The 21,874-nt window shown below is 57.1% G+C and overlaps 1 protein-coding gene across 1 annotated transcript in view; it reads left to right on the top strand.

Moving 5' to 3' along the window:
• LIG1 (DNA ligase 1) overlaps positions 1–21,874 on the top strand; it is a 30,395-nt gene that overhangs the window by 1,759 nt on the left and 6,762 nt on the right. The window contains 23 exon segments of the mRNA XM_036012483.1: positions 482–551; positions 2,020–2,106; positions 4,296–4,431; positions 6,701–6,827; positions 8,614–8,709; positions 10,178–10,285; positions 10,967–11,071; positions 11,212–11,246; positions 11,248–11,288; positions 13,360–13,440; positions 13,692–13,748; positions 13,855–13,933; positions 13,935–14,027; position 15,504; positions 15,875–16,041; positions 16,482–16,558; positions 17,423–17,514; positions 17,756–17,855; positions 18,717–18,802; positions 19,357–19,472; positions 20,435–20,530; positions 20,791–20,901; positions 21,440–21,511. Coding sequence (XP_035868376.1) covers positions 535–551; positions 2,020–2,106; positions 4,296–4,431; positions 6,701–6,827; positions 8,614–8,709; positions 10,178–10,285; positions 10,967–11,071; positions 11,212–11,246; positions 11,248–11,288; positions 13,360–13,440; positions 13,692–13,748; positions 13,855–13,933; positions 13,935–14,027; position 15,504; positions 15,875–16,041; positions 16,482–16,558; positions 17,423–17,514; positions 17,756–17,855; positions 18,717–18,802; positions 19,357–19,472; positions 20,435–20,530; positions 20,791–20,901; positions 21,440–21,511 — 1,980 coding nt within the window. The 5' untranslated portion in view covers positions 482–534.

Raw genomic sequence — 21,874 nt, 5'->3', positions numbered from 1 at the left:
GTTACTCCGATTTCTAGTAACCAAAGACATGTGTATATGCCAGTGTATTCAGCATTTTTATACATCAAGTGGAGGGAAGAGAGATGTAAGCCATTTGGAAAGAATTCACATGAACTGGAGACAGAGGGGCTGGGAGAGGGTGAGCATGGTCAGCTCTGGGGCAGGCGCAGTCAGTGGGGCAGAGGGGTCCATTCCCATGATTGGCCATGGGCAGCAGCTCAGAAAAGATCACGTGTAAAGCACAGGCTCCATGTGGAAAAGTGGCTTCTTGTCTCATCCTCTGACTTGGAACTCCGTCTGCACTAATACTTCTCACTGGCAAGTTATTCTGGTCCAAGAAAAAAGGGGAGTTTCTTCTTAAAGGGGAAACTCAAGTTTCTGATTTTGTGGGATCTTTTTTTTTCCCCCTGAAAGAAGGAGGTTGTATGTTTTGATGTCTGCACAAGCAGTCTTCTCAAGTATTTGGATGTCTGTTCCAGAGCACCTGACGGGACGAGAGGAGAAGGAGCGGAAAGGGACCATTTTGCCGCCAACATGCAGCGAAGTATCATGTAAGAGACCCTACTCCCTTTTCCATCTTAAACTCTCCAAGTCGCTGCTTCTTTCTCTCACTCTCTGTCTTTTCTTAGAAAAACTCAAGTGGGCATTTCCCAGAAGTTGACCAGGATGGAAAATGGCGAGTGGGACGTGCAAAATGGGCAGTGTATTCACTAAAACATTTTGGGTGCAGGGTTCGGAAACCCTGACCCAGGGGTGGTTCTCAGTCAGCAGGGGTTTTGCTCCCCAGGGAGCATCTGGCAAGTGTGGCAGTGTTTCTGGTTGTCACAGGTGGGGTGAGAGGGGGTCGAGGCCTGAGGTGCTGCTGAACATCCTAGAGGCACAGGACGGCGCCGACAGCAGAGAGTGGTCCTGTCTAACAGACCTGTCCTGCGGAGGTGGAGAAGCCCTGTACTAGTGCGAGCTGGCTTCAGGAAAAGAACAAAGAGAATTACTTGACATATGTAGTTGGAATCCTCTGGAGTCAATAATTGGATCCAGTAGCCCTGGCTGGTGTGGCTCAGTGGATTGGGCGCCAGCCTGGGAACCAGAGGGCCACTGGTTCAGTTCTTGGTCAGGGTACATGCCTGGGTTGCAGGCCAGGTCCCCCGTAGGGGGCACATGAGAGGCAACCACACATTGATGTTTCTCTCCCTCTCTTTCTCCCTCCCTTCCCTTCTCTCTAAAAAAAAATAAATGGAATCTTTAAAAAAAATTGGATCCAGTTGCCAGAACTCTGCCCTGGATCCTGTCTCTCTTCATCTTGTCTTAGTCTTTCAGCTCTGCTTTCTTCCATGTTGTGCGGGACATTCTCCTCCCAGGCGCTGGTGCCATGGAGTTAATCTCAGCAGAAAGAGGCAGTCTCCCTCCCTGCTGTTGCAAAGATAGACTCCTGTTTCATTGGTCCAGCTTACGCCCCATGCTGGTCCCTGACCCAGAAACAGGGATGCAGGGCTCTGACTGGCCAGGCCTGGAGCATGTGCCCACCCAGGTCATGAGTGAAAGGGCAGGCTCATACAGATCTCATGTACTCAGCAGTTTGGGGAGGGGGCATCCCAAGACAGAAGTGGAGAACTGTTATCGGGAGGTGGGGGTGAATTCTAGACAGACCCAGACCTGGACATCCACCACGCTGACCCGCTGACCCCGGAGATGGTGGCTCACGCAGATCCCAGGCTGCATTTGTCTCGTGTGATGAGAAATCTGGAGCCAATCTGTCCGTGGCACACAATAAATGCTTAGTTACAACTTGTTGAATGAAAATGGGGGTGTGTCATATCTTTCAGGTTGGGTTAGGGCAGAAAAAAAGATCAGAGTGTTGTCTCTTCTGTCTGAGCTTCTGTTTCCTTGTCAAAGGGGGTTGTCCGACATCCCTTATGTGCTAGGACAGGAACTGGTATCAGAAGCCACAGAGAGAATGATGGATCGGAGGGGCTATCAGTGCTGCTCTCATCCCCCTTCCTCCCTCCTGCCTTCTTCCAGGTCATTTTTCCAACCCAAGAAAGAGGGCAAAGCAAAGAAGCCAGAGGAGGCGTCCGACAGCATCAGAGAGACAGAGCCCCCTCCAAAGTACGTAATGGGGCTGGGATGTGGTGCATTTGTTCCTTTATCAGTCACGACTCTCTTGGCTGCAAGTGTTACAAACTCAGTTCCGAATGTCTCAGGAGTTCGAAGGGAATTTATGACTTCAGTAACTGGGAGGTGCAAAGGTATGCCCAGCTTCAGGCACAGCTGTATCCAGGGCCTCAGAGTCATCTTTGGGGCTCTGCTCCAGACATCTCAGCTTCATTCTAGAACAGACTTTCTCCAAGAGGTAGAGAAGCTGGCCACTGGCCACATTTCAATGCCAGCTCACCTAAGGAGAAGAGAGCAATGTTCTGTCCTCCAGCATCTACCTCACAAGTTCATGGGAAGGGCCCTGCTTGGGTCACATGATCATCCCTACACCCATCAGTTTGCCCCAGTGTGGACTCAACCTAGATTCATTCCCATGCCCAATTTGGGACCCTGAGCAAGTAACCTCACTTCCTGTGTGCCAGTTTCCCGGTGTGTAACGGTATCGCAATCTCTGTCGGGTTTTCTGCGTGGGTTCAGTGACTTAACGCCTGTGCAGCTGTAGAACAGTGCTCGGTTCGTTCACCCACTGGCTCCGGCGAGGGGTAATAGTCAAGTCGTACTTTTCCCGACACTCCCAGTCTTCAGATCTGCCCCTTCTGTGTGTATGTTGCTATGTATGTGCTGTATGTGCATATGTAGTTTTATGTGATACATTTTCACTTTTTTAAAAAATATTATGCTGTGTATATTGTTCTTAAATGTGCTTTCTTTAGCAACATTATGACTCAGAGATTTCCATTTGTCGTCACAGAGGACTGTCTTATCCTTTTTGCCTCCTACCCGGTGCTTTGTTTTAATCCCCTACTGGTGATATCGAGGGTGTCCCCAAATCGAGGCTGAGCCAGCCCATGCTGCAGCAGTCTCTGTGTGTGTCCCCCATGCTCGGGTATACATTCACCGTCTAGCGTGGGTCCCCCCGTGTAGAATCACACATGGTGATTGTTAATGTGTCAGCCCAGAGACGTCGGTGAAGTGAAAACTTTGAAGTCCTTCCAGTATTCACTGTCTAGAGGAACTATGTTTACCCGTTTCAGGCGTGTCCTTTCCAACACGCCTGTAAACACATACGCACCTAACACGTAACAGGTGCTGCGTAACTGTGTGTCAGGCGAGTGTTCCCTTACGTATGTATGGTACAGCGGGCTGTCACTCTGGCCGCTGTTCTATCTCAGGGAGGCGGCATAGGCCTGATGTGCACCAGATCCTGAGAACCATGCTCCTTTATTTTTAAATAACAGAAGCTAGATTATTATATATGCAAGTTGCAGATACAAACTGGCAAGCATACATATTTTTATATCCATGGACTCATACATATTCACTTCACTAAATATTCACTAAATACCCATTGAGTATCTTCTGCGTGTCAGGCACTGTTCCAGGTCCTATGGTTTTAGCAGCGAATAAAATCAATTGCACTTCCTCATAGCGTTGATTACCTGCTTTTTTCCTTACCAAAAATGTCCTTTAAAGCCCTTTCCACAATGCTTTGTATCAACCCACCTCATTCTTTCTGATGACACTCCATAAAGTGAGTGCCGTCACCGGCCTCCCTGGGGAGATGTCTGTCTTCACGTTGGTCCCATTGGCCGGAGTGCAGGCACCTGTCGGAATCAGCGCCTTAAACCACGTCCATACTGCACTGTATTTTGATGGCCTCTGCCTGTGTCCTTTACCAGGACGCTCCTCAGAGCCGGTGTGGGGAGTGTGTGGGCTGCACGGGGCAGGAAGGTAGCTCCATACTGGTAGGTTATCCTGGGACCTGGGTTTTTGTGAGGGCAAGCAGTGGATCCTATTGGTTAGAACTCACTAGGTGGCCATGCCTAGCAGCAGGGGAGGCTGGGAAATGTAGTCCGTAGTTGAGGGGCCATGTACCTAGACACAACTCGGAGGCTTGGATGACTAAAAGAAAGGGTTTCCAAATGGATGTTGGAAGCCCCGTCTCTGTCCTGAATAGGGGCCCCACTTGCTCCCAGCATCACCCATCCCAGAGTGGGCACATAGGAGCTCTCAGGAGGCCCCTAGAGAATGTTCACCGAATGCGTGTAAGGAAGGGAAGGAAATAAGACACAGTGAAGAAGCTGGAGTGTTTGGCCGAAACACTCTGCCCGCCAGAACACCCCCATGTCCCCACCGGCCAGGGTGGCGCTGAAGGAGCGGAACAGAGTGGTGCCAGAGAGCGAGTCCCCTGTGAAGAGGCCGGGGAGGAGGGCGGCCCAGGTTCTGTGCAGCGACGGTGAGGAGGAGGACGAAGCCATCACACCCCCCAAAGGCCAGGTAGGTCTCCATCAGCCTGCCCATTTTTATGGGAAGAAAACCGTATTCCCATTAGCCTTTGGAACCGAGTGCAGCAGCAGCTGGGGGGGGCTGGGGGGAGGACTCTGGAAACACGCCCCCGGAGGCAGAAGGGTTTCGTGGTGTGGCCTGAGCAGTCGGGCGGGTCTGCGTGGGCCTGACTCCAACTCAGTGCCGGGACCTGCAGGTCACAGTGGCACCTGCCTGCCAGGGCTGTGTGGCGATGATGGGCGTCAGCGCATGGGCCAGGTCTGGGAGGAACACCTGATGCAAAGGAAGGACTCAGAGATGCTCCAGTCTCTGCTGTTATCAGGCAGTGTGTCGTTGGCCCCCGCACCCCCACCCCCACCCCCACGGCTCAGTCCCTTCTCTCATGTGGAAGTCACTAAGTGCCCCCGTGTTGCCCTGTGGGTGACGTCCAACGTGCAGTGTTCTCAGTCTGTCGGTGGTGAGGTCAGACCCCGTATTCCTCCTGCTGAAGCCCCCGGGTGTTGGCAGCTCAGGCCAGTGCTGGTCCCTACAGGGACAAGGCCCTTAGGGAGCCCCCCTTTCCCCACCTTCCCCAGCTCTTCCCCCAGGTTGCACCTGGGGCCCAACTTGTCACCCCAGTGAGACCTCCCCAGATCACTTGTGGTTTGTGTTCCATTTGCTGCCATAATGATGTGCCACAGACTTAGAAGCTAAAAATCACAGAAGTATATTAGATCACAGTTCTGGTCTCCCGGGGCTGAAATCCAGGTGTGGGCAGGGCTGTGTTTCTGGGGCTTGAGGGGAGACTCCATTTCCTGCCTTTTTCCACCTTCTTGCCGTTTGCAGAGAGAGAGTAGTTATGGCCTTTCCTCAGTGGTCACACCTTTGTCCTGCCTCCCTCTTCCATTTCTTAGCCCCCTCTGGTTGCCCGGGTAATCCAGGACCCACTCCCTGTCTTAAGGGCAGCTGATTAGCAACCTTAATTTCCCTGGAGCCCGGAGCCCGACTGCCCTTTGCTGTGTGATCAAACATTCATAGATCCTGCGCAGGAGGACAGGGGCGTCTGTATGAGCTTGAACTTGGCCCTGGGGCTGCCAGGGAGCCGAGGAAACGTTTTGAGTGGGAGAGGGACAGTGAAACATCCCTTTGGGGGCCTGTGTCCATCAGGGTCCAAATAGGAGATGGAAATCATGTGACTGACTTGGAGAGAGAGGGGGAGTTTAATATAAGGAATTGTCAACTAGGTTGCACTCATGAACTAGGGGTGAGAAGAGAACTGTGAGCAAGTCATCGTTGAGGTGGCCACTTCAGGGTGCAGCTCCCGCCCCTCAGGCTATGGAGCGGAAATTCAGACCTTCCTGGTAGAAATGCTGGCGGGTGGGTGCTGGGGCCTCGGGTGGGTTTGGAGGGGGTGCTGTGTGGGCCTGGGGCTTGGGTCTTTGAGGAAAGGGCACTGGGCGGAGTCTGCCGGTGTCTTCGGAACACCGTGTGTCAGGCCCAGCAAGCGCTGCCAGTGACTGGGAGCTGGGTCCAGCTCACGCAGTCCCCTCGGGCCCCTGCACAGACATCACCGACACAGAGCAGGAAAGGCCTTTGCAGAGTCCCAGCGTCGCAAGGGAGAGCGGATGGGAGCGGAAGGCAGTTGCTTGGCTACTGCCACAGGGCCCTGCAAGAAAATGAGCTAGTATTGAAACCCAGGCACAGATAACAGTGGCTTAAGGGAGGTAGGAATCTCTCTCTGTCTAACGAGCATGCAAGGTCCAGGTTTACTGTGGGAAACTCATAGCATGAGAGTGAGGCTGCTTCCCTACTGTTACCTGCTCTGCCTGGATGCTCTCATCCGAGTGAGTGTCCACACTGGGAGAAAGAGGGCACTGCACTTTCATCAAGGGAATAAGCCAGGAAGTGTCTGTAATTATTTCCTGTACATCGTGTTGGCTAGAACTGAGGGGCATGGCCACACGAGCTGCAAAGAGGCTGGGAAGTGTAGTCTTTAGGGGGCCATCATATGTCCAGCTAAAGATCAAAGATTCTGTTACTTAAGAAGAAAGAGTTAGTGGTGTCCATGATGGGTCTGGGACCCTGACCTACACGAGAGGGCCGAGTAATGGCCCCGATAAGAGAGACCACGGCCTGAGCTGGGGCTAGGACTGGGGGCATGGAGTGGTGGGGAGGCACAGAGAGAGGGCAAGAATTCCTCTCTGCTCTCAACTGCCGGGAAACGAGAGAGCTGGGTGCTCCCCGCTCCCCTCACTGTAATCGCCCTTTCTTCCCCTTGCAGAAGCCTGCCCCAGACTCCCCACCAGCTTCCCCACCCAGTCCGGTCATGGTTCCCGAGAGCAGCCCTTCCCTGTCCGGCACGTCTCCGGTGCGCATCTCCCCGTCGGGCATCCCGAAGCGTCGCACAGGTGTGACACACGGGCCCTGTCCTTGCAGGTGCCTGCCCTTGTCCCCACTTGGATCTCTGCACCAGGCGGCTGTTCTCCTGGCAGCTCCGGTCTTAGTGTGTGGTTAATGACAGAGCTCCACCACCCACTGGCTATGTGACCTGGGGCAGGTGATGTAACTCACCTGCTTTTCCCCTCCTTCATTGTGGGTACTAGAAAGTCTAAGACGAGGTAGGTGGCCCACCACGTATTTCCATTGGGTGGTGTGGCATGAGAAATGACCATGGTGACGAGAGTGCTGTGGGAGCACAGAGCGGAGCCAGCCCATAGCCCGAGACCTGGAGGACGGGTCGGGGTTCGCTGAGTTGAGGAAGGGCAGTGGGAGGTGTTGCGCCAAAAGCGGCCGTGCTGAGGCCACGAGGTGCAGTGGCCTGGCGCGTCTGCAGAGCCCGCACAAGTCAGCGTTTCTGGAGAAGACAGCGCAGTGGTGCAGAGCAGGGAGACTGAGGATGTGGAGGGGAGAGCAGGGGCTGGCTCCCAGAGGGTCTTGCCGGGGGCTAAGGAGCCTGGGCTGTGTCCTGTGGGGCTGGGGAGCCATGGGAGGCTGTGAGCTGGGAGGGCAGGGTCAGACCTGCAGGACAGGTGGTTGTAACAAGATAGCCGAGTGGCTCAGGGCTGACCCCAGCATTGGCTCTGGGTTGAGAGGGGACTCATTTTAGAGGAAGTGACATCTGAGCTTTGTCCCAGATGGCTGCTAAAGAACACAGCGTGTGCAAAGGCCCATAAATGTGATAGTGTGGTATGTTTGGGGACAAAGCAATTCAGTGACGTTGGAGAGGAAGTGGATTGTGTTGCGTGGGAAGCTCAAAGGTCAGTGGAGAGAGTTAGGTAGGATGGTGGGATGGGGTGGCCACTTGGACTTTATCCTGGAGGGGGGGTGGGAAAAGGGGGGCGGCTTTGGAGCAGGGGAGGGCAGTTCCAGCCATGCTGATGGGAGGCCTGCTTGGGCCGTGGGAAAGAGCCCAGAGACCAGGGAGAAGGTGAGTTGACGAAAGTCATTCAGTTGCCTCCTCTTCACCGTGAGTTAGGGTCTCAACTTGGAACCTTCTAGAAATAGGCTCTGGAGCTCTGAAACAAGGATTCAAGTATAAATCGGTTCTTGGGAGGTGGGAGGTGCAGAGAAGACAGAGACTCGGGAAGGAGAGTCAACCAGTAGAAGATGTTTCTTAGATCGGCTGCCGCAGGGGCAGCTAGGGCTTCCCTTTCCTGGGGCAGCCCTGGGGATCGGCCCACCTGCATGTTCAGAACTACCTGCTGGAAGTGTGAGGCGCCAGGGTGCTTGCACGCCAACACCCCGAAGTCACTGGGTGAGAGGAACTCTCTGGGCTTGTTGATTCCCTGCCGCTTCCAGGCTTCTGGGGTTCTAGAAAACCTGTCCAGGACACACGGAGGTGGTAGATCCTAGGCTTGCAGGTGGGGCCTGGAGAGCATCTGCTGTGGTCGGGGCCAGGCCCAGTCTGTGGCGTTGTCACTGCTCACTGTTTGGGGGGTCTCCGAAGACGGTAGAGAAGGAGGCACAGAGAGACCGAGTGACCTGCTTGTGGTCACACAGCCAGGAGGCTGCAGAGTCCGAAGGACAAGGCCTGCGCTGGGGCAGCAGCCATGGGCAGGAGGAGAAGGAGGGGACCCGGAGCCTTTTCAGGGGGGCCCCTCATGGTGGGCAGAGGGGCGGGCGTGGTGCTGAGTTCCATGAGGTTGGGGCAGATGGGCCAGTGAGGCAGCCACGCCTCGGCCTTTGCCTTCCCAGCTCGGAAGCAGCTTTCTAAACGGACGATTCAGGATGTCCTAGACGAGCACAACAGGGACAAGGACCGAGAGACCAAGAGGAAGAGGGAGGAAGAAGGTGAGGCACCGGGTGTGTGTGGTGTGTGTGTGTAATCCGGAAGGATGGGGCCTGTCTGAGAGGACAGGTGTTGGGACCCCACTGATTGAAGCCTGTGTCCGTGACTCTAAATACACCTGCCAGAACCCCCACAGCACCCAGGGATTTTTATTAGGAGAGCATTTGGAGGGACAGTCATTTGTCTCAGTTTAGTTTTCCATTTATATCTTTACTTTTTGGAAATACGTTTCTCTAAAGGGTTTCTTTTATAAGTTTTACCAGGAAGCAGAGGCTCCCAGGTGTCCACAGTGCCTCAGCATCGCAGTCAGTTTTCCAGCTTTCTGTGGCGCCCCCGGCCGGTTCCGCACCAGTTCCGTTTATTGACTGGTGATGTCCAAACAACTATTTATATTCTAGGAGCTTGGGCCCTTGAGGAAAGTCATGCACACACGTGAAAGGAAAAGTAATACTGTTATTTGCTTCTGAATAATGACCATGACCTACTAATAGGATGTCTCCGGGCCGCTGCACGGTCTCTCAAGACCAGTCTGGTCGCAGACTGCCGCCCGCATTTCCGGTGTCCCTCCCCATGCCGGGGTCTGTACAGTGCTTGGTTTCGGTCCCAGCAGCCAGTGGAAGTCCCGCTCGACAGAAGTAGACCGAATTTTTGGGACCATAAGACACACCTAGGTTTTAGAGGAGGAAAATAGGAAAAAAATTTTGAAACAAAAAATGTGGCAAAATATTTAATAACATCAATAACATAGGCCACCATGTGCCACCCCCTCCGCCAGGGAGCCAGGTAACCTCCATTCGGACTATAAGGCGCCACCCCCCTTTCCTCCCACATTGGGGGGGTGCGCATCTTAAAGTCTGAAAAACGTGGTAACCTCAAACTGCAAGGAGTGTGACCCCGTACTGCAAACTAAAATATCCCGTGTAAAGTACGGGATTTTATACAGTATTGAGTTCCTGTCAGCTGCATTTTGGTGACATGTGGGAGATACAGCCATAAAGGTCTTTATTGAGCTCGTCTTTCCTGGGAAAGATTTGAATTTGGTGGAGATTTCTTTGGCAATTTTTTGTCAGTAACAAATTTTACTATAAATTGTCAGTTGTTGAGGGGTGTAGGGGTGGAAGGCTTCTTTCTACCAAGATAAATTTTTCCCAAGTTAGTTTATGTAATTTTTATTGTTAACCTGGAGGTATGACTTTTTCCAGTTTTAAAAATTATTATAATCTATAATGCACTATCATATATAACTCTAATTCTGTGGTGAATAATTTGAAACTAAAAGCTTGTAGGTAAAGACTGGCGTTGATTGGTTGCACAGGTGAACCTTGGGGGCGGGTTCCCTCCCAGGCCCCACCTCCTGTCGCTTTGCAGACACACCTGATTGGCTCAGAAAAGAACAGACAGGGCGGTGTCTTGGGAGTAGAAACGTCCATGGAGGTCAAAGTGATTTTTTGCTTCTCTGTGTGTCGTCAGAGGCAGAGACCCCAACAGAAAGCCTCCCAGAGCCAGAAGGGGCCAAGGAGAAGGAAGCAGATGAAGGGGGGCCGCTGCAGACGCCCTCTGAGCCCCAGGACACCTGCAGTGAGTTTCCAGTCCTCTCTCCCTGCTGCCCCTTCTCCGGTTTTGGGGTCAGGCGTCTGGTGGACAATTCATGGAAATGAGATGTAGATTCTCAAATGCGCTGTTTAAATGTGAATTCTGGGGAATTCTAGGTTTTGTAATTTATTTTTCTGCATGCATGTGAGAAAAAAAAAGCAAAGAGCCAGTTATTTTCCAACAAAATACAGCTTTCAGAAATCCTAGGTGCCAAGTATAACTGATTGAGCGATAAGTTTTCAGGTTAGACCACCAGCCCACGTTGAGGAACTTTAGAGGTTGGCATCGCCCTCGAGCCATAGAACCAGCCCTGGCATCTGAGGGCCGGGAGGCTCCTGGGGCAGGAGCAGTGCCACGGGGCCTTCACAGGCTGCAGAGTGGGCTGCCTGGTGTTTTGCAGCTGCAGAAGCGGGGGCATTTTCTTCTGGTCTGAGGTTTCTTTTTACCGCTTTCCTAAGCCTCCGGTTTTGGCCAAACGCTGGAGTTGCACGACTTGGCACTGACAAAAATGCATCATCAGTCTTAGCACTCTGCCGGGCAGAGGAAAAGGGCAGAGCTGGCTAGGTTTTTCCCTTTACAGGGTCAGAGTAACCTCTCGGTTAGAAAGTAAAAAGGCTCGGGGTGGGCAGAGTGTGCCTTGTCACTGTCTGACCTATCTTGCGTTAGACGCAGAGACCCCGCCAAGAAGAGCAGCTCAGAGCCTGAGGCCCGGGAAGAGGACCGGGCGAAGCCTTCCGCCCAGAGCTCCCAAGACGCTCAGCAGCTTCTTCAGTAGTTTCTCCTCCCGTGCCCCCCCTCCCCTGGGTGGCACAGGGAGGACGCGGGTGGGGCTTTCCTCCACGGACAGCTGCAAATCATGGCCTTCCTGCGAGTTAGAAAGTCTATTCACCTCCCCTGGCTTCCTCCCCCAGCCCCCCGGAAGCCAGCAGTCAAGAAGGAAGTGAAGGGAAGCGGGGCCTGGCACCCCAAGAAAGGAGGAGCCCAAGGGGTGAGTCAGTGCCCTCCTGCTGCGATAGAGAGCACGGCGGGCTGGAGAGAATTGTGCAGTGAGCCCCAAATCTCTTGGACCTTATGGTAGGCTTCCAAAACAGAGAGACCGATAAATCACAAAAAGTTTTCAGCTTTAATTATACGAATAAAAATGTTTGGGGATTCTTAACGTCAGTTTTGCACCCCAGCTGGGCCCTTCTCAGTGAGGTGAAATGGCATCGTGCCCAGCGTGTGGCTGCACGGTGGGACCCCGGTCCCCCTCCTTTTCTGGGGTACTTACTGTGTCAGGTACAGCGCCAAAGCCTTCTCTCTCAGCTCCACTGGAGTCCCGTGGAGAAGCAGGTGTTTTAGCCATTTTTCAGGTGTTGGTTGGAATGCTTAGTCTGGAGAGGTAGGTCGTCTTCCTCCAGTCACGTAGGGAGGTGGGGGTGAGGCCATGCCCATGACAAATAGGGTCGTATCCATGACAGAAAGTTAGCATCTCGGCAAAACGGCATCCTAGGCGCTGGGCTGTGTGCCCCGCGCACCACTGCGTGTAGGGTCTGTCGGTTCCCATTTCCCAGACGAGGGAAGTAAGGTGTGGGGGCAAGGGCGGCACGGGGAATGGTGGGAAGTCCCAGCTCCACCTTTGCCCACTGTGTGGCCTCAGGGGAGTGACTTAGCCTTTCTGTGTGGGTCTCCTGAGGGTTGGAAGCATTTAGACTAGGGCTCGGCTCTGGCTAAGCTCAGCAAGTTTGTAGCTGCTGCTATTATTATTGTTGTTGTTGTTATTGTTATCGTTATTGACTTTGGTGCCTTGCCTAGGCACAGACAGGGAGTGTGGCAGAGTGGGGGTGTGAACCAGGCAGTCTGGCTGTGGAATTTCTTACCCAGTGTGCTCTGCTGCCTCTTGTAATAACAATAGAAGCAACCAGAACAGCTGCCACTCATTAAACGCTGAGTCCGCATGACTCCCCAAGTGTAGCCCCACGCCTGTTCCGTCCCGCTCAGCCTTCCACGACCCTGTCTGCACAAGGACTGGCTGAAAAGCTGAAGGAGTCCCCTGAGTCCTGTGCACCCTTCAGTCCCCCAGTTTTGTACAGATACAGGCCTGAGGCTGCAGGGCCAGCGTTGTCTTTAAAATGCTCCCCACATGATGCACCGAGGAGTGGGAACCCTCACCCTAATTTCTTCCTTCACGCTCACGACCACCTGTCACTGTAGGACTCCTGGTGGCTTCATCGTGTGGATGGAGACACCGGGGTCTGGGGATGGGGACAGGTTGGCACAGCGGGTCGGTGATGCGGCAGGGGTTTGAACCCCGGGGGGGTCTGACTGCGGTCCAGGCTGTGGCGGCTCTGGCAGGGTCAGCTCGAGGCTTCGATGCTGTGGAGGATCAGAGCTGTTTCCGGGGCCATGCCACTTCCTAGCCATGTGGCCAGTGGGGAGACCCGTTTGCACCCCAGCTCCCTGCTCTGGAAATGCAGCAGTGCCCCACTGGGCCGACTGCCAACAGCTGTAGTGCTCGCAGCCCAGTGCCTGGTACTGTGTGGCACCCGGGGGCCTCGTGCTGTCCTCCCAGAGTCCGTGAGGGGCGCTGGTTGAGAGGCCCAGGGCTGTCAGGGCCTCTCTGAGCAGACTGGAAAACACTTTTGGGTCCTGCTGCTCCACCAGAACCACGCTGCCCCTTTCCTGCTCCCCGGTCACATCGGCCGAGTCTCCACCTCAGGGCCTTTGCACCTGCCGGTCCTCTGCCTGGAATGCTCTTTTCCCTGGACGCACTCTGCTCACCCCTCGTGCCGATCTGCCCTGGGGTCTCCCCTCACCCCTTCCCCAGCCACCCGCCATCCTACTTGGTTTCTAGTTGTTTTCTGAATATTTTTTTAATATCTAAAATTATCTGTTTATGTGTTTCCCTCCCCAGACTCTCCCACTCGGATGAGAGCTCCAGGTTAGCAAACTTTTTTCATTTACACCTGGGCCTAGCATAGTGCCTGGCCCTTAGCAGGTGCTTGGTACATGTTTGCTGGAGGAAGGGTTCCCTGGGACCCGGCCGTGCACCCAGTCTGCTCTCCTTTCTGCCCCCACAGCCCGCTGGACCCAGGCAGCTACAACCCTGCCAAGAACAGCTACCACCCTGTGCACGACGCCTGTTGGAAGCAGGGCCAGAAGTGAGTCCTGTCCCTGCCTGCACAGCCCTGTCACTGGGGGAGGCCCACTCTGGGGGGCCTCAGTGGGATGATGCTGTCAAGTATCTTCGTGTTTTGGGGACCAGAGAGAAAACCCCGGGGGCCGCGGGATTACAGGCAGGCGTGCATCCAGGCATCAGCAAGGCTGCTCCAGGGCGGCATGGGGAGGCAGGCGGGGTGAGGGGCCGGCGTGGGTTATCCATGCTGCTTCTGCGTCTCCTCTCCTTCCCCAGGGTCCCTTATCTGGCTGTGGCCCGGACATTCGAGAAGATCGAGGAGGTTTCTGCTCGGTAATTGATCAGGCGGCCTGGCTGTGGGGCGGGCCAGGGGGCGGGTGCTGTCCGCCTCTGTCCCGTGCCTGGCAGTCGGTGCCTGGCAGTCGCTCCCCTTCTCCAGGCTCCGGATGGTGGAGACCCTGAGCACTTGCTTCGCTCTGTGGTGGCCCTGTCACCTACCAGACCTCCTCCCCATCCTACTACCTCAGTCTCAACTGCCTCGGGCCACCCCAGCAGGGCCTGGAGCTTGGCGTTGGGGATGGTGTCCTTCTCAAGGCGGTGGCCAGGCCACAGGTAAGGAGGGCTGTGTGGAAAGTTCCGGCAGGAGGGAGCTTGGAGAAAACGGCAAGGTATTGGTGGTGGGGAGGCCCTGAGATAATGGAGAGGGACTCAGAAGAAAGACAAGCAGTGAGGGAAGGGGGGCCTGGTGGACGAGTGGCTGGGGTATGGGGTACGGGGTCTAGGTGAGGGGGGACTGGGGCCTGCACTGAGGCGGGCCCTGGGGATGGAGAGGAGGGCCTGGGGACAGATGCTGCAGGCAGAGCGCCGGATTTGGGGGCAGGGCTCAGTGAGAGGTGAGGTCCTAAGGGACAGAGCAGTAGAGCCAGGAGGGCCCGGGGGAGATGAGAAAGACGGGGGGTGTGTGGAGCCTGGGCCTGCAGGGGCTGAACCCCAGTGCTTACAGAGAGGCTGGTGGTGTGTTCAGGGGCCTGGCCTGCCTGCCATGGGCGGCCAGTGCATGGTGTTTATTGCTAGGGAAGGACCATGAGCAGTGGAGAGGCAGGGCTGTTCTGAGGCTGTGTGGAGGAGGGAAGGGAAAGTCGGGGTCTAGGGAGGAAGCTGGGCTGCAGGGAGCAGAGGTGAGGGCAGGAGTGGAGAGAGAGAGGGCAAGAGGGACCCGCTGGGCTCTGGGAGTCGGGGCATTGTGCTTGACGACTCGGTGGATTGTGGGACCACAACCTGGACAGGACACGGGAGAGGGGCAGGCCCATTCGGGGGAAGTGTGTCACTTCTGCCTGCGCCTGTGTCTGTGGGCTGTCGGAAATGGGGAGCCCCGCCCTCAGCATGTTAGCACTCAGCTCTGGCGTCCCCTCGACCCCGAGGCCTGCCAGCCGCAGGCTAGTTGAGAGCGGGTCAGCATTTCGGAGATGCTGTCACCGTGGACGGTGCACATCTGCACGTCACACGAAACCGAAAGTTTGCACTTGGTGCCGCCCCGTTTGTGCGGTTCCACAAACAGGCGCGAGGCCCGACCACTCCGCTCTGCCTGCTTGCATCCGCCTGAGCGGCAGCCCGGCAGCCCAAGATGGAATCTGGCTCTTCCACCACAAGTTCCCTCACTCCCTTGTGTGAGTTAGCGTTAGGGCCTGTACTGCAGTTACAGCGGCAGTAGGTTATGTCACCTCTGGTTTCTTTTCATGATAGAGAAGAGTGACACTAAGCACCTTAGCGCTAAGGACACAGCACAGGAGGGCTGGCTGGCCACAGCCCGTGGCGCTGCTGGGCAGCTGCCTACCCTCAGCTGCTCACATTGCAGGGAGGAGGAACGGGCGGTGCCGATGGCGTGAGCACTGCTGGTCCCAGCTGTTGTGACAATGAGAGAATCTCCATTTTCCCAGCCCCCAGCTTTCAGAGTGAGGGGTGCCCGTGGGGCCCAGTCTGGACAACGAGTCAGGCCAGGACATGTCCAGTGTGTTTAAAAGTAGTGGGTGACTTCAAAAAGTAGGAGTAACAGTTAAAGAAGTGAAGGCCTATTCGTCACTGCTGGAGGGTGTTCGCCCCCAACTAGGGGGCAGGCGAGGGTGCCTTCGCCACCTTCTCTACGCTCGCTCCTTGGTGACCTCCTCCCACCCTGAGGCTTTGGATCCCACCTGCACACCGACACCGGGCATCTCCCCTAGTGCAGATGTGCTCATCCAGCTGCTGGCCTCGCTCCTGTGCCACCTAAGAGGCCCATTATACCTGGTGCAGCGGGACACCGATGTTTAACGAGCTGTTTCAACAAGTGGGTGGGCATTAGGGGTGGGCGGTTGGGGGCTTGTGACAGGCGCACGTGGCTGGAGCAAGTGCGTCCAGGCTGCCAGAGAGAGCTGACACGCCCCCACACGCCTTACCCTGCTCCTTGGCCTCTGTCCCCCTAGGTCGGCAGCTCGAGTCTGTCCGGGCTGAGGCGGCCGAGAAGGGTGATGTGGGGCTGGTGGCCGAGAACAGCCGCAGCACCCAGAGGCTCATGCTGCCCCCGCCTGCCCTCACCGCCGCCGGGGTCTTCGCCAGGTTCCGAGACATCGCCCGGCTCACTGGCAGTGCTGTGAGTGGGGCAGGGGGCTTGCCCCAGGACCCCGGACCCTCTGCTCTTCGCCTTGGGGTCCCAAGGCTGTGCCTGCAGCATGCCGGCTGCTGGTTAGACTGTTGGGGGCCGGATCACTCCAGTTCTACGAGGGGGCAGATCTCCTTTCCTTCTTCCCACTTGAGACTGTGGGAACCTCCTCTTGACGTTCTGGCATTCCACCTAGTGCCTGCTGTGTGACAGGACTCTAGCATTGTTTGCTGAGTAAAGCTAGGGAGGGAGGGAGGGAGGCAAGCAGGCCCTGTCTGCTGAGCATGGGGCTGGGGGGCTGGGAAGTGGGGTGCAGTGGGGGGGCAGGCATTCCAAGGGTGGCAGCTTCCCAGGCAGCTGGGTGGCCGGGAGGAGGTGTGGTCCCCACCCTTCACCCTTGGGCCCTGACTACACTTCCCTCACCTTGTCAGTCCACAGCCAAGAAGATAGAGATCATCAAAGGCCTCTTCGTGGCCTGCCGCCACTCAGAAGCCCGGTTCATCGCCAGGTGAGTGCACAGGCCTGGAGGGCGGGGAGTGGGTGGGATGGGCAGCTGGGACCACAGCTAGTGCCTGGAGCCCCTTAGGCGAGAGCAGCATGAGCATGGGCGAGGGGCCAGGCCCTGCAAGTGGGATGGGGTCACAGGTCTCCTTCATGGGCTGGCTCCTCCCCTTGGTAGTCCTGCCAGGGGAGGAGTCCTGAGCTCCTGGGTGAAGGGGGCTGTGATTGATTGGTGATGTCTGCCTTGGCCTGAGTCCGGCACTGCAGTATGGTGCCCTGTGGTTGCCATGACAATGAAAACACCACCATGGATATCCTGGAGCACTTTCTGGGTGCCCTGCCACAGGCTTCACCCTATCAGTGCCGCCCACAGCTCTGTGAAGCTGGCCCTGATGCCTTGGCCCAGTTTACTGACGGGGTGGTGGGGGCCCAGGGAGGTCGAGACTCCCACTTGAGGTCGCTGGCTCAGAGCACGGCCTGTGCCCGTGACAGGTCCCTGACCATCACACCCTTGGGCACTGCTGGGGTGGGCTGTGTCCTGGCTCCAGGCCGGCCCTGCTTCCTTGCCCTGCCGCCCCGTCCCCCAGCCTCACCACTTTCTCAGGTGAGATGAGAAGTGAAGATACCTGTGAGGCACCTCGTTCTGCCCCCCGGAAATGCCGGTGGTCTTGATGGTTACTGGCTGGCCTTGGTGTCCTTAGCTGTTAGGTGGGGCTGGGTGATGCCTTGGGCCCCTTCTGGCTCTGAAGGCTCTCTGGCTTTGAGGAGAGCGTCTCTGAAGGGTTGAGGTGGGGGAGCCTGGAGGAGATGGAGAGGGCACCGTTGCACGGGTGTGGACAAGCCCGCCACCCCTCGCCTGCTCTCTCCCCAGAGCCCTGAGCGGACAGCTGCGCCTCGGGCTGGCAGAGCAGTCGGTGCTGGCCGCCCTTGCCCAGGCCGTGAGCCTCACGCCCCCAGGCCAAGGTGAGCCCCTTGGGGTCTCTGTGCCCGCCCCTTCGTTAACCCGGGCTTCCCTTCTCCTCTCGGAAGCCCACGCACCCCTTCCCCAGGTAGCTCTGCCTCCTGCTGCCAGTCCTGACACCTTCCCTGAGGAAAGTGTCCCTGGCGCCAAGCATGCATGCCTTGTCTGCACACAGCCCACTGTGGGCCCAGGGCGGCTGAGGGGGTCGGGCCATCCCACAGCCTCCTCTGGGTCTCGTTGTAGAATTCCCCCCGGCCGTGGTGGATGCCGGGAAGGGCAAGGCAGCAGAGGCCAGAAAGTCATGGCTGGAGGAGCAGGGCATGATCCTGAAGCAGACGTTCTGGTGAGATCCGCGGGCTATGGGCAGAGGGGGCCCGGGGCAGCCAGAGGGGCCAGGGTGACATGGGGGCAGTGTGTGGGGCATAGGGTCCTGGGTGCCGTGGGAGGGGCTGGTGGCTGGCAAGCATCGGTGACCACCGTGGGGCTGGTGACAGAGCACAAGGTGGCGATCTAGACCAGATGGGCGTGGGGCACAAGGATGGTGACGAAGGGCGGGCAGGTGGCAGACAGGAACGGGTCGGTGTCGTGTGGGTGTGGAGAGAATAGCACACAGGACTGCCCGTGGGGAAAGGCCGTGGAGAGGGGCTGGTGGCTGAGTACAGCGAGGGGTCAGGGCTTCTGTGGAGCGACAGAGAGGGCTCCAGGGAGAGCTGTGTGGAGGGACCCGGCCTGCAGCTGGCCCAGGGCTGGCCCCGGGGAGGGGGGCACCACAGAGCCCGGGCAGGGGTTGTAGGCCCGCCTGCACATGGGGTAACAGACTTGCTCTCGGGCCCACCTGGACCAGTTAGGTCAGCACCTCGGGGAGGTAGAGCCCAGCCTGGAAGAAATACTTTTCCTTTTTTTACATCCTTGGTTGCTTCTAACATGTAGCCCCGGTGAGAGTCACTGGCCTCAAGATGACAAATGGGTGGTGACGGCAGCTCAGACCAAGGGGGATGGAGTCAGGGATGGGCAGTGGCATGGAGGGAGGACCAGGACAGAGATAGCAGAGGCGGAGTGATAGGAGGAGTCAGGGATGCGGGGGAGCTGGCCCAGGGGCCAGGCAGGCGGGTGGGTAGGGCTGGGTCTGGCAGCCAGAGAGCAGTTTCCTCACTGCCTGACACGCGGGCCCTGGGGGACACCTCCTCTTCCTCCCCACCCCCAGTGAGGTGCCCGACCTGGATCGCATCGTCCCGGTGCTGCTGGAGCACGGCCTGGAGCGGCTGCCGGAGCACTGCCGGCTGAGTCCAGGTACGGGCCGCCCCTGGGCCCCTCGAAGGGCAGGCCACGGCCTCACCCTGTGCACGGGTGACTCAGGGGCTGTGGGGGCCAGGGCTGGCCCTCCTTCAGGTCCCCTCCCTCCTTCTGGCCTTGGCTTCTGCCCCCCAGGGTGGCTGTGAGGGCAACCCCTCCTAGGCACCCCCCTTGGGACCTGCTGCATCTTCTCTGCCCAGAAAGCTGGGGTCTTGTTCCCCGGTGCTCAGACCCACCCCTTTTTTCCTTGGGGGCCCCCTCTGTACCAGATCTGGCATGGCACCCCGTGGTCAGTGGGGAGGGCCCTCGGCTGGGCTCCATGGGTCCCCCAGGACCCCAGGTTTCTTCTGTCCTGTCACTTTGTCATCCCAAGGCTGTCACCCCAAGTGATTACAGATGGCTCACATCTAGATTTTGAGCTAAGATTGAGTGAGAGGCACAGCCGCATCCCCTGGGAGGGTGTGGCCCGGACCCTCCCCGCATCACTTGTGCGTGCAGTTAGCAGTCTGCACGATCCGTGGTTCCCTAACTCCCCCCTCCCCTGCCCCCAGGGGTCCCCCTGAAACCGATGTTGGCCCACCCCACCCGGGGTGTCAGCGAGGTCCTAAAACGCTTTGAGGAGGCTGCCTTCACCTGCGAGTACAAATACGATGGGCAGAGGGCACAGGTATGGGGGCGCCTCGTCCCTTCGGTGGAAAGGACGGGGCCAAAGAAGCAGGCATATGGGACAGTGACTCCAGCTCAGTCCTGGCCCCTGCAGTCGGCCCCTCTGCCCGGCACGTCTCTTGGGGCTCAGCTCCCACCTCTGCGAGGGCTGCAAGGATGGCCACCTCACTGGCTTGTCTGAAAATCTGTTTTATGTGGTCAAGTCGTCAAAACTCCTGACCCGCAGCTGTGGGAGCTTGAGAACTGTCAGCCGTGCTGGGGCCCTGCTGGTGGGTGTGTTCAGGGTAGCAGCACTGGTGTCACCGCCGGTGCAGGGAGCCACTCGGGGGCCTGTGACCCAGATGTCCTGTTGGGTCTGTGGGGTCCCCGTGTGGCCCTGTTGTCCTGTGCGTCGGCAGGGCACGGATGGCCACAGACACCGTGTGATAGCTGGACCCTCAAAGTGCAATGCTGAGAAAACAATCAGAAACAAATGATTTACAATAGTGGCAGTGGTTTTGAGTACATTTGCATACGTGTTTTAAGTCGTGTGTGTATAATATCCCACATCATTATTTCTTGGGAAAACACGCGTGTGAGATGGCACAGACGTGGCTCTGCAGTGCGGCCAGACTGTGGTGACATAAATGCAATAACAGTAGAGTCCGGGATGCTGTGCACAGCACAGCAAATCAACACGTCAACACGCATGTGCACACCGGACAGATCAACACACACGTACCCAGCAGGACCCCTGTGTTGACGGGAGAGGGAGTAGGGGCTGGGGTGATGAGGACAGAGGCGGCAGGGTGGGCGGGGCTGTTCAGAAGGAGGTGATCTGCTCAGCTCTCTGAGCCACATTGTCCTCCAGAGTTTCTGGAACCTTCTGCCAGTGCAAGTGGGGTCAGAAGAGAAAGCAGGGGCTTCTGGGGTGGACTGGGCTCTGACTTTCTCCCCGCCTCCGGCCCCCCCACACTGTCAAAGATCCATTTCCTGGAGGGCGGGGAGGTAAAGATCTTCAGCAGGAACCAGGAAGACAACACGGGAAAGTACCCCGACATCATCAGCCGCATCCCTAAGGTAGGTGTGGCCGCCCCCACCTCCCCTGCAGGGGCCGGGGCCTCGGTCCCTGGTGCAGAGCACCAGGGCTGGTCCAGGCCAGCACGCTGGGGCGGGAGTGGTTGGCCATGGGTCCACGGGCACCCCTTGGAGTGCGGTGTTTAGTTGGCCCTGGACCTCGGGAGAGGCCTCAGGAAAAGGACATCTGTTCGCCCATGTCTGCCTTTGGCCTCAGGGCCCTGCACCTCTCACCAGCCCTGCGTGTCCCCTTCCGCTCTCAGATAAAACTCCCGTCAGTCACATCTTTCATTCTGGACTCGGAAGCAGTGGCTTGGGACCGGGAAAAGAAACAGATCCAGCCATTCCAAGTGCTCACCACCCGAAAACGCAAGGTAGCGTCAGCCGCCCCTCACTGCCTGCCGTGGCCCCACACTCCCTCATCGTCCTCCCAGTCCTGCCCACTCCCCAGAGAGTCAGAGTGTCAGGGTGCAGTTTTCTCAGCCTTTTGCAGTATGGCTGCCAGAGCTCCAGCCATTGCGTCCTTATCCCAGCAGGCCAAGTAGAAAGGGGGAAGAATCTATTTTCCTACATCTCTGTGTTTTATTGTGAGAGACCATCTGTTTCAGGAGCTCCCACAACCAGCACCCCCGTAGCTGTGTCACCAGAACTGTGTCACCACCATTAGCTACAAGGGAGGCTGAGAGAGCAAATACCCTGGCAAAGGAGAATGAGGCTGGGCTCTGCCGGGGGCCCTCCCAATTCCTTGAGGGGGCTGACGGCATTGTACCCTCACAGGTGTGCAGCCTGTTAGGTGGGGTGCAGGGGAGAGTGGTAGGTGACGAGTGTCTGCACCAGGCACCAAAGGAGGGGACCCAACCAGGCCCCGGCTCACCTTTCCCAACCCCTGCCCGCCCATCTGCCCCGACCCAGGAGGTGGACGCGGCGGAGATCCAGGTGCAGGTGTGTCTGTATGCCTTCGATCTCATCTACCTCAACGGAGAGGTGAGTTCTGGCTCTGCTTGCTGGCGCAGTAAGGATTAAGCGTGGGAGACAGCGGCCTGGGTTTCTTTTCTCACCCTGCCATGCCACTGAAATGGGGGGCCACACCCGGGCAATGTTTCTCAAAGTTTGGGCCCAGGACTCTCGGGGGCCCCCAGGACCCTGCAGGGGGTCTGTGAGGCCCTCCCTGTCCAACTGCGTGGCTGCGAGGGGCGGCGTCCTTCTCCTAGTGCAGCTGTCCAAGGGCAGGGGCAGACTTGAGGGGCCAGCCTGTGCTAAGCCAGATGTTAATGAACTTGCAGAAATGTAAAGTAGTGGCCCTCTTGCCACTAATTTTTTTTAAAAGGTATAGACATGCTTCATAAA

Source organism: Phyllostomus discolor, chromosome 12 (assembly GCF_004126475.2).
Source record: "Phyllostomus discolor isolate MPI-MPIP mPhyDis1 chromosome 12, mPhyDis1.pri.v3, whole genome shotgun sequence".
NCBI classification, from domain to species: domain Eukaryota; kingdom Metazoa; phylum Chordata; class Mammalia; order Chiroptera; family Phyllostomidae; genus Phyllostomus; species Phyllostomus discolor.
Note: the sequence above shows the minus strand (reverse complement) of the source record. Positions and strands in the feature narration are given on the sequence as shown.